The 16,182-nt window shown below is 36.6% G+C and overlaps 1 protein-coding gene across 2 annotated transcripts in view; it reads right to left on the reverse strand.

Annotated features, from left to right (window-relative positions):
- SLC38A4 (solute carrier family 38 member 4) overlaps positions 1-16,182 on the reverse strand; it is a 58,875-nt gene that overhangs the window by 16,865 nt on the left and 25,828 nt on the right. For both annotated transcript variants that reach the window (XM_069489674.1, XM_069489673.1), the window contains exons 2-6: positions 10,124-10,353; positions 6,017-6,107; positions 5,403-5,518; positions 2,732-2,805; positions 2,193-2,285 (exon numbers count right to left, since the gene is read on the reverse strand). In XM_069489674.1, the coding sequence (XP_069345775.1) occupies positions 2,193-2,285; positions 2,732-2,805; positions 5,403-5,518; positions 6,017-6,107; positions 10,124-10,242 (493 nt within the window). In that variant the 5' untranslated portion in view covers positions 10,243-10,353. The remainder of the gene's footprint in view (positions 1-2,192; positions 2,286-2,731; positions 2,806-5,402; positions 5,519-6,016; positions 6,108-10,123; positions 10,354-16,182) is intronic.

A 16,182-nucleotide genomic window follows, 5' to 3' on the forward strand; every position in this document is an offset into this window, starting at 1 on the left:
AATAAGGATTCTATAAACCAATGATGGTACATTTGTATAATGGAAAACTCAAAACCCATTAAAAGGAATAGCATGCAAATATATTCAAGGCATATCATTAAATTTAAAAAGCAAGCTGGAAATCAGTATTATAAGATGATCCAATTTTAACAATACCAATATAGTTGTTAAATTAGACATAGGAGAAAACCTATGAGTAGTTATTTTTGAGGGTGACTTACATAAACTTTTCTTAGTAATTTATATATTTATGCAATGTTTTAGTTTTTTGCAATTAGCATATATTTCTTTTATAAATATAAAAATTTAAAAAATTTTCAGGGGGTCTCCAGAGATGTGGATATTGACGCAGAGAACCAGGGAGGAAGGAAGCATGTACTGAACCCTTATTATGTGCCATTTGTTTTCTTCTTTTATCCTCACAATGACCTTGTGAGGATGAAGTATTACTCTCATTTCTACAGATGGAAAAATTAGATTCAAAGGAGTAAAGTGATTTTCCCAAAGTCACAGATAGTGACAGAAACAGACTCAAATTCAGATGTATCAGACTCTAAAAGCTTATTCTCTACTCAAGGGTTTTTAAATGTCTTTTAAAAAACAGTAACATGCCAGATGCATACAAACAGGGCCAAGACAATTCAGAAGAACTAGTAACCAACAGCCTAGAGAAGTCATGGACCAGGGTGAGGGATGGAGGGGGAGAGAGAGAGAAAGAATGTGTGTGTGTATGTTAGAGTTCAAGAGATATTCAAGGGAAGAAAACAGCATGTGCCAAGAAGGCATAGAGGATTTCTTAAAACATTTAAGTAATACCATTGGGGGACTAAATATAGTTTGTTACGGTTTGGCACAGGTCAGGCAGGGGATAGAAGATAGGTAGACAATATGGGCATTGGCAGGGAAGGTATAGAAAGAGGCAGACGAACATGATGAAGACCTTTGTGTCAGGCCAATAAGTTTAAGTTTTAAAAATAATTTAAACTTATCGGTTATAATTAATGAATTATAAATAGAATAGAATGAGGACATGCTGAAGAATTTTATGCAGAAAGAAGCAGGATTAGATTTGAATTTAAGAAAATATATCGGGAGGATGAATCGGAGATAGGAACAGGGGAAACTCAAGGCAGGGAGACCAATTAGAAAATTATTGCAACAGTCTGAGTTAAAAAAAAAAAAAAAAGGTGCTCATCTGTGGTCGTGAGGATGGAAGGAGAGGGGAGATTCAAGAGATAAGGAACAGATCGAATGGACAGGATTGGGCACTTGATTGGACTTTCAGGGTCAGGAAAAGAGGAAAAAGTTTAGGCTGACACCCAGATTTCTGACTTCAGAAACTGGACCGCTGTGGGTGGTATTCATTGAGAGAAGAAAGAACAGAGGAACAGAATAGCAGGTTTGGGGACTGGGTAGGAGGTCAGGAAATAAGTGCCACCATGTGGGAATACATGTGGGGCCATGCAGCAGCACACAGCCAACAGGACATTCGCACTATGGGTCTGGATGCCTTCTGAGGGTCAAAGACACACAGAATGAGTGTGAAGCTGGTAGACAAACATGCCACTACAACACTGATAAAAATACATATTTCTAGGCTCTACCCTTGAAATTATAATTCAGTAGGAATTATAAGAATCTGCAGAACCAATGAATCTGTGGTTTACAGTGCTTCTGATGCCTAGCCAGAGTTTTGGGTTAGTACAACTTCTAGCGACACTCTCCAGGGGGCTGTCTCTGTGCAGGCTGGGTCTCAAGGACCACACGGCATTTGGCTGTGTCCCCTACTGCGCCCCAGACGCCTACTTTTCAATTTTATGGATGGAAATCAATCGTGCATATGAAACATCCACTGTTCTGGCAATGACAGAAATAAACACAAATGCTTTAATTTTTAAAAGTAATAATGACATAACAGTATTAGAAAATCAAGAAAGCTTTTATTTTATATTTTAATTCTAGAATTCAATTGGTAGGGTTTTATATATTATTTCATTCTTGGATATTGCTATTTTTAATTAAAGAGGGACAGCAAATCTATTTAAGAAACTTTGTTTTTAAATTTTGAGAACGACAAGAAAGCAGCTATTTTTCCGTATTTAAAGTGTTTGTTCATTGCCATAAGAGTTTTCTTGTTTACTCAACATTCTATAGAAAGTTTAAGTGGTCTACTGAAAGGTATATCCTCCTACCTCCAATGTTCTGCATTGTAATGGAAATAAAAGCTCCGATTTTTCCAGGCCATCCAAATGCCTTTTCCCCTAAGTTTTCATAAATTAAAGACCCTAAATCAAAGATAAAATAACAGTGTTAAAAAGACTGTATTAATGACTAAAATATTTCTATAATATAATTCTACACTGGAGTCTCAAACATGTAAATAGACATCATGTAGAAATTATAAACCCCAAAGATGCAACCTCAAAAACCAATGAGTAATATGTTAAAATGTTCTTCAAACAAGAAGTAATGGCTTCATTCATTTCAGCTGCATGTAGCAAGTCAAATGGTTATTTCTATTATCTACTAAAAGGTTCTTTTTTTCTATTTAGCTTGAACATGAGCCTCTCACTTGTCCAAACAACTAAAAACATTGAGAGACCATGTCACTGAGTTCAGAAGAAAATGAAATGTGAAATTGACTAAAATCATCCTAAGGTTATGAAGCTATAGACTGAAATACTTTTATAAGATTCAAAATAGAATATCTTAGATTTAAGGGGTAATATACCTCCTTCCTTGGCTGTCTTCAATAAAAGGTGAACTGAATAGAGTGATAATATTGCCACAGCAAGCAGCATGATTCTGTAAAGGGAACAGAGAGTAGATAATAAAGTTTCTATAATAAATAAGACATAATAATGTTAGATGTTACAGTAGATGACCACATTGGTCTTTTTAATCATCAATTTTCCAAAAGTATGTAAATTTTTTGGAAGCTGAGATATTCTTTTCAGAACTCCACATATAACCTTTAATGTCACAGAACTAGAATTTGCTATATTTTACAGGCCCAAACCTGCCACCTGAAGTTTCTAACAAATATTTTTTTAGTGTTACTCAATTGTAGAATCTGGTTCATAGCTTAGATGCTAAGTGTACAGCAAAATTAGCAAATACTACATCTCCTTACTCAGCATATGGGTATATGTATACCATATTTGCATGATATTCATATCAACATCTAGAACTGAAGGGCTATTCAATAGCCTGACTAAATCTTAATCTAAAATCTAGGAATCTAGAAGCCAACACATGCGGAGTCTGAGCTTCATTACAACTGATACTACATTAGCTAGCAAGGTACTGTGTCAACCAAAGGGTCCGGCAGTTGCGTATGTAATGGGGAAGGCAGAGAAAGGTAAATATAGAGGGCAGGAAAATTCCTTTTTTGTGTTCAGGAAGAATCAACTCTGGTGTCAGGATCCTCTACGTGACCATATGCATGTATGGTTTCTTTATGTTTATACTGATCGGTATTTCTCCCAAACCAAGAATTGGAGCACAAAAATAAGAGCATAGATAGAGAATCTACATAATAAATGGAAGAACAATAGTTTGACCTGAAATTTTTTTAAAAAATCTTTCTTTGTTTATTTTACATGATAAGAACATACTAAACGTTTTCTCCACAATTGATCTAACCCTTTGGTAATTCCCAATGAAATCAATGTTATAAATCAACGTTATATATAACCATAAATTATAAATTTTATAATCACTCCAAATATATTGTGCTCTTATTTTCCATAAAATATGTCTGCCAGAACTGTATAACCAAAGATTTATTCCGATATTTTTCCATATGCCTTATGTACTTACCTATTAATAAAGAAGTATTTCCTGTATTTTAAACATGTACTTGCTTTGGCAGAAAATACTAAAAGTAGAACCAATGAAATACTGTGTTACTTGCTGTGAATTAAGGGAGAAAACCAAATCCAGTCTGTGCCTCTTCAACACACGAAACACACTCCATGATGTTTAGTAATTTAATTGCTCTGGCTAAATTAATCTCTTAAATGTTTATAGCCCTGAAATGAGGATCTCATTTTAAAAGTAGAATATTCTCCTCCTATGAAAATTATCTATGACTTTAGGATTGGGGGAAGTGTCTTCTACTTCTATTCATCAGTTATCTATGACAACTTTAACTAATTTAAATAGTATGTGTAATTAATAAGAAGGCAGTCTTTTGTCTTAGATGTAATACACTTTACAAAAGCATACAAATACATGAATAAATCTCTAGCTATTAAGATCCAAATAATAAAGAAAACCCTACTTTATTTCAAACATGGTTTATGAAAGTCAAGTTATAAAAACCCATTCAGCTAAAGAATATTCTACATAAAACAGTTCAATCAAAGCCCTAACACAATATAAATATTTATAATTCTGGTCCTTGCCCCTCAAATAGCTGTGTGACTATCTAATCATATGTGATGTTCAAAACACAAATAGTATATTTATACAATATAAATGTTGCATTCTTAGACCATTATTTAACTCTCTAGCATTACATTTGGGATTAGGATCTGCGTCAACATTGATGCCTAATATTAGACTTTATTCTTGTGAAGAATTCCACTGCTGCCAACTATGTCTTAGAAAATAGCAGGCTATACATAATGCACATGAATGTCTGTGGTTGTCTGTCACAGATGACCCGGTATCTATCCTACAGTCAGCTATGAGACACTGTTACCCTTAAGCAGAATTTGACCAAGTTAGGTAACAGTGCACAAGTTTGGAGATAAGCTTTGGTCACTCAACAAATATTTCCTATGCCAGGCACTGTGCTAGGTCTTGGGGATTGAGAAATGTGCTGAGTAAAAACAGACATGGGCTCAACTCTATCTAGAGTTTATAGTGTAGCAAGGGAGATAAACATTAACGAAATGAATCAGACAAATGCACTACAATATTAAAACTGCGGTGAGTGTATAATAAAGTGATTTTCCCCAGTCATGGAGGTCAGGGAAGGCCCGTGAAGCTCAGAGGAGATGTGAGGAGTCACTAGATGAAGGAGAAAGGGAAGAAGTTTCCAAGACCAAGGGAAAAGGCTTGGTGGTGAGAGGAAGTGTGGCATCTTCCTGGGATGGAGAGAAGGCTATTGAGCCCAGTGTATCTGTCACAAATGGGCAAAGGGAATCGGCCATGAGGTGGAATCAGGGCATGCAGCATTCTTCAGCCTGGTTGGAGATGTGTATTTTTTTCCTATGAGTGAGATAAAATCAGATTTTTCCTCAGTTTGCTGTTTTATCTAAAAGCAAGAGGAACACACTAGTTCTTTCTCAGATTCTCCATGCTCACAAAGATCAAACTTCAGATTGTTCATTGAAAAAGCACCAGGTATGCATGGACTTCCTTGCCAAATGTAGATATGTACATTCGCTTACATAAAAAGTATGATCCCTGTGTTGGCCATGGCATAGGACAAGCCCAAGATTCCACTGCCCATGATGGCATTACTCAGGTTGAACGAAGACATTCCAAAGGAGGTGGTTCCAGGGTGCTGGAAGAAAAAGGAATGCTTCATAAGCAAACATTTGCCAAAGGGTAAGCTTTTGGGGAGTTTTCTTACATTATTTTTAATGGAGGAGATTACAGTCCCTAATTGAAGACTAAGATAAAATCACAATGAGTAAAAGCCATTATTCAACGTCAATAAAAGCATATAATTTTCAGTGGAATGTGGTGCTTGGTTTCAGCAGAGGTCTCGGTAAAAATAAAAATACAAGTGGAGTAACACAAAGAAGGGAAAACATGTATCATTGTAGATTACATTTGGGTTAGAATGATTTCTCCAAAAAACAAATAAATTTCATAAATGATTTATGCAGCCATATGGCGAACAGGAAAAACAAGCCCTTATTCCAGTAAGGGCCTAAATAAACAGAGAATGTGCTGATCAAGGCTTGGAAAATTTCAGTCACATTGTTTTCCCCCAGAGGTCTAGGTACATCAGACACCCTCAGTCCTGTTTACCGCCTAAAAGGATAGATTCACTTACATGTTCATCACCATAATCTGCCAGCTTCTTTTCCCCAAAAAATCCATTCGTCAGGAATTTCTGACTTTCAGCATCTTCATTAGCAAATGGACTGAAGACACATACACAAAATAAGAAAGTAAAAACATCTAAGTGCTCTGAATCATATTTATGTTTCAAGTGCTCTAAGTAACTAAGTTAGGGGAGGAAAAACAAGACCAGTAAAATTTTTTCTTCTCTTCATACTGGTAGTCATTCCGGACCAACAACTGACATCCATTTACAAATATACTTTGGGAGAAAGAAAGGATGTTATGATGGAAGGAAATATTAAGTTGAAAAAATGTTTGTGCCACATTTCTCCTTCCCACATTAGCTATGCAAGAAAGAGACTAATTAGAACGAATTTTGTTCCCATTTAGTGCCCTTCCAAAGAAAGGGTCCAGAGGCATGAGTCTGAGTTTTCTGAAGTACTACCATACCATAATCAGATGATTTTATGAATTCAACAAATATTTATTAAATGCCTGGGCACTGTGATCTGTATCTCATTTGATGCTCAAAATATCCTTGAGAGGAATTTTCATGTCCTTACTCTAAAGATGAGGCAACTGTGGCTCAGAAAAGTGAGCAGCATCCACACGACTCCAAGTTTGTGGTTTTCCCTGGCATCAAACAGCTCCGGGCATGGCCCTGTAGCTGGTATTTTCCTCTTTTCTGGGCTCCATCTGTTTATACATATATCCCTTGTAGGAAAGTAGTTAAATGATAGCTCTGTGTTGTGTTTGGTTGTGTGCATGAGTGTGTTTTAATTACTCTAAAGATGTACTCGGGTTATTATTAGATAATGGATGAAGCTAAGGAAATTATTAAAGCAACCCAATGAATTAGCAGAAGCATTGGGAGGGAAAGGAGGCTTTAAAATGTCACTATGCACAGAACTTGTGATTATGGTCTTCTTGGGCACAGGCTGGAAGCTGCACAACTGGGTCACGGTGCCACCCTCCTACTGTGCTGCTCAGCTCCTGCAGTTACATGCCAGAGCCTTTGAGGCTATGGCCCTATGACCAGCCAAACTTCCGGAAGGTTTAACTGATGAGGGCTGCTGCCACCATTGCGTTTTTATGCTGCAAAATTTCACACAGACTTCTTGTTGTATAAAATGCTCTACTATATATGCTTCTAAAAGTGCTTTCAAATTAGATAGATTACAATTTTTAGAACATTTCTTACATGAAAGAGTAAGATACAATAATTGAAGAATATTTTATTAAAATAATCCTTAGAAAGAAGTAGAAAAGAATTATTATAGCAGATCGGTACAAATTACTGTTTATAATAGGAATATCTGGTGGGAAAGAGGGATGGCTGGGTTACTTTTTGAGAAAAGAGAATAATAGAAGGTATAGATAGAAATAGCAGACAAAACCACAAAGTTTTATATACTTTTCTAGAGCTCAAGGGGTAGGTAGCACTGAGTATATGGGTTAAGAACATTTCCTGGCCTTCTCCCCCTATGTCTCATGGAAAACATTATGCCCTCAGTTGTCACCTTCCTCAATTTCCAGACACCCTGCCGCCTTTTTGTGATTTACTGTAATAGTCTGTGGTTAATACACTTGCTGTGTGAAGACTGGTACATAATGTTTGGTATTGGAAACTGAGACAATAGGATGAAATGAAGCCTAAATAAAAGGGCCTGAGGACTATAAAAACAGAAGTGCCACCTGGAATTTGAACTCTGGAATGTCCAAAACTCCGTTTTTTTCCCATTAATCAATAAACTAAAATCTGTATTCCATGAGTAGTTTTTAAAATTTAGAATTTGAAAGTAAATAGATTTTCTTTCTGAGGCATTTGCAAGTTCTTATTTTGGCATGAGATGAGTTGTAGTCATAAAACATGCCAAGATTGTATAAAATATATGAGAAATGTCCCCAGTGTGTTAAATGTTTTGATACCAAACCCAGAGTATATTGAAAACATCACTATAATGATCCCAAATAAATACATTATGTTGAATTTCTCAAAAATTTACATTTAAGGATTTAATCCAAACCAAACATAGACAAAACCCATCTTTTTGAAGTGATTATAAAATTGCAAACTGATGGCCCACGTTTAGGCCAGGAGTTAAAAGGAAAGTCACTGTGAGTGGCCCAGAACACACTGTGTGGAGCTTAACAAAAGCATTGTTGCTCTTGCCATTACGGCTCTGTGAGGACCCAATGGAATGACTCTAGGACAGTTCTTGGAGGGCGTCTCCTTTGGCTCAGCAAACCTCTGCAGAGCCCAAAATTGTGTGCATACCTCTCAGAAACAAAAGAATCTTCAGATTTGGATCAATTTACTAAGTATAATGAAGTGAAGGAGAAAGAACAAAAATTTATTGAATACCATCTGTATTCCAGGCATTCATTTAATCCTTATAAAAGTAGTTATTGGTTTGCTATTCTACATTTTCCACTGACGCTCAAAGATAAATATTGTCTCCAAAGTCAGGCAACTACTCCGCACACTCCAAAGCCCTGTGTTCTACCACACTGTGTTTTCTCAAGAGTCACCTGATTTAGAAAAGGCCATATTCACATCTCAGGGGCCTCTCTAGCCCAACAACCCTCAAGTTCATGGCACTGAGCTACTTGGAGGAAGAAAAGGGCTTCCTCCTGATGGCCTTTTCTGGATGTCATGAATGCAATGACAAGTCCTTGTCTGAGGATAATACTCTCTGCTTCAAGCCCAGAATCGGTCAAAAATTCCCTTCTAAGAGTCTCAAATCATGCACAATTTGTGTTATAAAACATTTTGTGGGAAATTAATTTGCTTATCAAATAACTACTGTGTACCGACTGTGGTTTGTGGTGGACCACAGAGGCCACTGAGCTGTTGTAGTGGTGTGATTAACATCTGAACAGGGAGAGGGTGAACAAAGGAGTGGTGGACACTTGTACATGGGGGAGTAGAGGGATTTGAGCTGATTCTTGAGGGATAAGAGGTGTCAACAGAGAGACACGGGAAGCGGGCAAGTGATTTGCTAGTCACTGCAGGCAGGTGAAGCAGAATGCACCAAGGCAAGAGGGTACAAAAGGGAGCAGGGCATGAGGCAGGACAGGGGAGGTAGGCCAGGGACAGATCCCGAAGGGCCTTCCATGCCAAGCAGTGTACATTCTAACCTTTATCTTATAGCTAATGGGGAGGCATGGAAGGGCTTTATCTAAGGATGCAACATTATTCAATCTGCAATTGTAAAAGATTACTCTTGCAGGAGTGTGAAGGCCTAGAGGGAGGAGAGCAAAATGTAAGACAGGGAGACTAATTAGGGCTGTTCTAATAGGCAGGTGAGAGAGGATGGGGGCAGGGTAGAGGTAGCGGACAGTGAGAGAGAGGGTAAGACAGCAATAGAATGGATGCTGAGAAGAGGGTGGATTTGAAACATTAACGACCACTGCTGTGTGGGTCAAAGTTGACACGTAGGGTCTTTTGATTGAGATACTGAATGATAATGGTGACTTTCATCAAGATGGGGATTATTAGAGGAAGAACAGGTTTTGAAGGAATGAGAGGAGTTCAATAGCAGGCATTGCAAGGTTGACTTTATAGATGAGCAAATTCAGACATATTAGTTGTCCAGTAGAGATGTGCAGTAGACAGTTGAATATAACGATCTGAAATTCAGTTGAGAAACTTAACAGTCTGAGAATATGGCATATATTCAGTGGGTGAGGCCAGATGGCTGTGAATGAGCTTGCTCAGAGGACACTTTTAGAGGGAAAAGAATCTCCACAGAACCCTGGAGACGTGGCAACATTCAAAGGGCAGTCAAAGAGAGGAATCTGAGAAAGAACAGTACAAAAGGTGAGAGGAGTGATAGGCTAATATAATTAAAATCATCCTACATTACTAATGGGGAATAAAGACACTGTAACCTCAATTCTAAATTAGCCACACAAAGGGACTGACATTATTACTGTATTTCAAAATCAGGGAATTGATATGTTAACATCAATGTCATTGTTACCTCAAATGTATCCCTAATAAATCCAATTCTTCCCAATGAGACCCTCGTTTTCCACATTCATAAACCGGTTTCATTTTTTTCTTAGAACCTGGTAATTTTTAACCCCATACCTGCTCATTGCTGCCTTTTCTGAGTTTCCCATCCCGGTGTAGATATCCGGAACACTTTCTCCGCTGCTGCTCTCATCATCTGGTTCGATGTTGACATTTCTCAGTTCCATGGGATCCATTTGAGCTGTCAGCGCTTTCTTGTCCACACACAAGCCCTTCAGTGTAAATAATATACTGTACCTTCAGCTTGAGGCTCTTCCACTTGGTGTTGATGTTCAGAACACTCTGTTCTGCAAACAGAACACAAAATAAATCATTATAATTTTCTTCAAATTAGATAAATGAATATGAATCACCTACTTTGTGTACGCTCTCTGTAAAACATGAAAAGGAAGTGAACTCCTGAAAACTTCACATATGTATGTCCTGGAAGTTTCCCTTAGCCTACACAAAAGAGGAAAAAAATGAAAGAGAAGAAGTAAAATTACTAATACTTGCTAAAGCAGCAGATATTTATAAAGTGTCTACGTGTAATGAACATGGCAGATGCTTTACTGGTCACTATGGAAAGAAAAAGAAATCTTAAGACATGGCAGCAGTCTTTAAGAAAACTTAGGTATTTGAAAGTGGAGAATATATTTTAAAAGCAAGAGAGACAAAGTTAAATTGTTGACTAAAGATCTACCAAGGCAGAATCCACCAATGTCTCTGTTAGTAATAACTGGGAAGAAAATTACTGCTTTAATTTAATTGGCATGAAAGAATTAACACTACCCAAATGCTTAATAATATCCAACACAGGGTAGGATCAAGCTTAGAAAGCCACTTTTTAGGCACTTGGATCTTGAAGCCAAGTTAAAAATAGTAACAAATGAAAGGGCAGGTTTACTTTTGAATCAGTATCAGTCACCATCTATATGAAATTAAAATGTATTTTAACAACTAAGAAATCTAGCTCGTAGGCTCTGCCTTTAATTCATTGGATCTCAGCACAAGTCATTTAACTTTTTTGGACCTCATTTTCCTAAATTGTAAAGTAAAAATGGGTGGACTGGCATTGTGTTTTCAAAAATGTCACAAATTCATTATATGTTATTGAAACAATTTCTTCTGAAATTTTTATTATTAGATTCATTCAATTATTTTGAAACATTATACCGGGAGAAATACTATCACTCTTGGAAGGTATGGTTCTGAAATTTGTACTGTCCATTTGATAAAAAAATCCTGAGCAGAGAAAGGAACACAAAAGTTGCTCCAGAAGTCCTAAAATCCATACATCTCCTGACAAACAGAAACTACCACATGTAATTGACTCCACATTCCAGTGCCATAGTACACCTGTGGAAGGTAACTCACACTTGAGATAAGTTTACAACCTCAAATTATAAAAGTTACAAAACACACGTGGAAACTCACTAGTATGAGTGTCAGTAGGCATAAGAAATGATAAGATTCACACCTGAGAAACTATAAATAACAAAGCAATTTAAAAGGGACTTCTAAGTTAATATAATAAAAAGATTTAAAACAAGAGAGTAACAGCCAAAGAATAAAAACATTATAAAAGAACAACAGGCTAGTGTGAAAAAGAGCCAAAAATGGGAGGGGGGTGGAATTCTAAAAACAAAAAATAGAGTCATTGAAACAAAAAAAAAAAACTTAGCTGAAGGGAGAATTATAAAACTGGAAAGTAGATCTTTGGAAATCACTCAAATTATAGCATAAAGAGAGATAAAGGAGAAAAACATGAAGAAATTAAAAGATATAAGGGAAAAACAAGAATAAGAAGTTTAAACATACACTAATAGTTGTTCTAATATGAGAGAATTGTGGGACTAGGAAGAGACAAAATAGAAAGAGACAGTGGTAGAGAATTGTCCAGAAATGAAGAAAAACAATAGTTCTCCAAATTTGAAAAAAGACACAGTGTTTCAAGCAGGAGGAATAAAAATGAATCTATTCATTAATATAACGTGGTCTAAGTGCATAGCATAAAATATCAACAGAAAAAGCTCAAAAACTCCCAGAGAGAATACAAGTAAGACATGCATACAGTTAAAAGAAAAAATAGAAACTCATTAAATGAACACAAAGTTTTTCCTCACCTATCACACAGTACCAGTCTCACTTCCCAGCAGCAACCACTAATGACAGTTTCCGTTTTTAGTTCTTCATTTAAAGTTAGTCATTCTAAATTTAAATAATTCTCTAAAAACCTCCCTGACTTGGTTTACCAACTTTATACTGATACGTATGAAAGACAAAAAATTAGCATAATTTTTTCTATCCTCCTCCCCCCACATTCCTATTTTGGTTAATGAAATATTTTTACAATGTTGAGAATCATAATATTTTCTTCCTGTTCTGTAACAATTAGATCTTCATAATTTGTAGATTGTTTCTAAATACAGAAAATCAAATCAGCATTTACAACATTATGATTGTATGAATAGTATGCCCCGATGAACCAAGTGGTAGATTTGACTACTTAGTAAGTGAAATATAGTCCTCTAATATCAAAACTTTGAAAGCAAAGTTTCCATCCTCTTTTACTTTCTGAATGGCTTTCTCTTCTAACCTCTGGATATTGCTCAGTTACTAATGGTTCTTGAATGTCATTCCCTCTTCTTCAATTCATTTTGCATTATGCTGGAATATTGCCTTGAATAACTTTTTCTCACACAATGAGCCTATGTTTGTAAACAGGATTTCTGAGTTGTTTCATGTCAGAAAATGTCTTTATGTTGCTTTCAAAATTGTTGATTATTTGAACTCTAGATTCAGAATCATTTTTCCCCCGGAATATAAATACTGAATGTGGAGAATGAAGATATTTCCCTCTCAGGTTCTAGCTTCCACCAATGAATCTGATTGTCATTTCTTTGTAGATAACTTATTGTGTTTTTTTTTTTTCTGAAGGATTTTAGATTTTTTTTCCTTATCTGAAATTTCACCAGGATGCGATTAGACATGAGCAGCTTTTAAAATCCATCTTACTCAGCACATGGAGAGTTCAAAGGCTTGTGTCTTTCTTCTGTTCAAAAGAAGTTCTAGCATTTTAAAAAAACTATTACTTCCCCTTTATTTACTCCTTCTAACACTTTTATTTGTCAGGTACTGGATCTTTTTATCCATGTTTCTAAACTTTTTCCTTTATTTTCCATCTGTTTATCTTATTGCTCAATGTTCAGGGATAGTTCCTCAATGTCACATCTGAAATACCAAATTTAATCTTTATCTATATCCATTTTATTTTTCAACCTGTCAACTATTTTTCTCAATCATGATTTTAATTTCTAATAATTTGTTCTTACCCTCTTTCTCTTTTTTTATAATGTATCACCTCTTTTTTGTTGTTTTATGGATGTAATTTTTTTTTTCAAATCTAAAGATATTAATTGGAGGTTTTCCAAAGTTCCTTTTGTTCTCTAAATTACGTGTTTCTTCTGGAGTTAGTTAGCATTTGTTCATCTTGGTTCTCTCATGCTGCTGGTTTTCCTTAAATTCTTCGTGATCCTAGGTTGTCTGTTCATATTTATGAATTAGAGAATATGTTGGATAGCTTACACAGCTAGTACTCATGATTTCCCTGAAATTACCTAGGCCTGTTTCACTGGTGGGCTGCTTCCTTGTAGGTTCTGTGTAGTTGGCTCCTCTGCAGCTTGTCTGTGTGAAGAGCATCCTCGATAACCATACTCCCAGACGTAGCTACCACTCTAGGTGAGGTTACTCTGGTGGTTAAACATTTTAGTGAATTTTCCTCTTGGTGCACTTTCCATTCCTGCTTGTTATACCTCCTTGTCTGCTGCAGAGGCCCTAATACTTATCCTAGAGTCCTTCCTCTGGCTTTCTTTACAGACTGGATCATAGCCTTAGCCTACGGGCAAAAATGGCAGCCCAAACAGACCATCATGTATGCACTGGGGTTCCTCAATGAATACCTGATCACTGATTGCCCGTGATGCACGCCTCCTCTTTGGGTTGACTTAACGTGGTTCCCTCTGGAGAAATCACGCTTACTCTGGTTGCTTTTGGCTTTTTCAGATTTTCCAACTCCATCTGCTTTCTGGCTTCTAGGAATTCTTAAAATTTTCTGTTTGTGATGGTACCACTATTGTTTTTCACAGTTTTTGTGGGTTTGCCCTTTTAAAAAGTATCATTTTGCTTAAAGTTTTATTACTTGACTTCCTTAAGGCTAGATCCTAAGCCCCCTTCTTCCAATCTATGCACATGTGTCCATTGGCCTAACTGTTACATGCATATCTAAAAGGCAGTTTAAATTCAGTGTGTCCAAAAATCTAACTTGTGATAGTTCCCTCTTCTTCCAATGTTTTCTATCCAAAGAATGTTGTCACTATTTATGCAATTACTTAAGCCAGAGGCATAAGTCTTCTATCATAAATTTTTCTTTCTTGCCCCCCACATCCAGTTCTTTACAAAGTCTGGTAGATTTTACAACAAACTGAAGCATTTCTCAAATTAGTCTACTTCTTTTCATTTCTTCCACCATCACTCTTGTCCAGGCTACCACCATTTCTTACACTGTCCACTGTAACAATCTCCGAATGGATCTCCTTGAATCCTCTCTTGCCTTCCCTAACCCTCCCATTCATTCTTCACAGAGTAGCCAGGGTGATCTTTAAAACACAACACAGATCATATCATTCTTTGCTTAAAACCCTTTAATGTCTTCCCTTGACGTGTAGGATAAAATCCAAAATTCTCAACATGCCCGACAAGATTCTACACGGTCTTCCCATTTCTCTTGTCTCATCTCCTACCACACCCTCCCACCTTGGCATTCTAGCTACACTAGTCTTTCCATTTGAGAAACTCATCTTGCTCTCTACCACCTCAGGTCCTTTCCACATGCGGGTCACAGTGATTGGAATGCTGTCCCTTCTCCCACTCCACCCTTTCCTTAGCCAACCCCTCTAGGCAGCTACAGGAGCCAGGAGAGTCTTTCATAGTATCCAGCTTAGTCTGGGGGATCAGGGATCAGGGATCTCTGAGACTTTTGTTGCTGTAAGTATACATGTCTGCAGTGCTGGGAGCTTCAGTCAAAGTCTGTTTCATTTTGTACTTATGCATAGGAAACTCATTGATTTCATTTGCATTAAGCCATGTTAATCCCAGGATTAAAAAAAAGAATATCAAACACTCATATGGCACTTACTGCATGCCAAGCACTGTGTTGAAGACTTTACATCTATTCTCTCATTTACTCTTCAGAGCATCCCTCTGAGGTGAGTACTAATTTTTGTTCTAATTCCCATTTGACAGATGAGGTAATGGAGACACAGATTAAGTGGCCTCCTGCTATGCCACCTCTGGACTGTTGTCTCCACTAAAGAGAGCTAAAGCCTAGACAGGAAACAAGAACTCTGGCTTCAGTGATAAACGAAACTGGCTGTAAATCCTAATCAAATTAACTTCTGATTTTTTTCTATCTTCTGCTAAACGAGGATAACATTATTTACCACAAAGCAGTACTGTGAAAGTTTAAATGAGATAATGAGTGTCAAAGTTTGGCATATAGTAGGCCCGTAATAAATTTAAATCCTTTTTCCCTCTTCTACTAATCAGAATCTAAGTAATGTCTTCATCTGCATGCAAATATACATAGAATTTCATGTGCATAATTTACCTTAGACACTTATAAAGGAGGGCTTTACAGTTCTCAAAACTCTCACAAACATAAGCAAGGAGATGCTCCTTCACAAATGAGGAAATTAAGACCTAATTTTATGCTATTTTACCATATATAAAATATTTATTCCATTTTGGCCCTGACCAAGGGAGATCTTCTCATGAAAGTTGGAATACATTTTCATAGCTCATAACTTCAGCTCTGGGGATTTGATTACTGCTCTATTTCAAGGGGATAAGGGCTAAATGCACAACTTTAAAAGAATTGGGACATAATGAGAAACTAAATATTCTGAATCATTTGCCTGCAGCACAAAATATGTACTTTGAAGCCTTTAGACAACCTCATAATTGCTCAGATTTAATCACATGATTATACTTCAGTGTGGAAGTGTTTTACAGATGGTATTTATTTATTTACTCAATAAATATTGAGAATGAAACATGAGCCAAAAACCATGAAAGAC

The sequence above is a fragment of the Eulemur rufifrons genome, chromosome 16 (genome assembly GCF_041146395.1).
Source record: "Eulemur rufifrons isolate Redbay chromosome 16, OSU_ERuf_1, whole genome shotgun sequence".
NCBI classification, from domain to species: domain Eukaryota; kingdom Metazoa; phylum Chordata; class Mammalia; order Primates; family Lemuridae; genus Eulemur; species Eulemur rufifrons.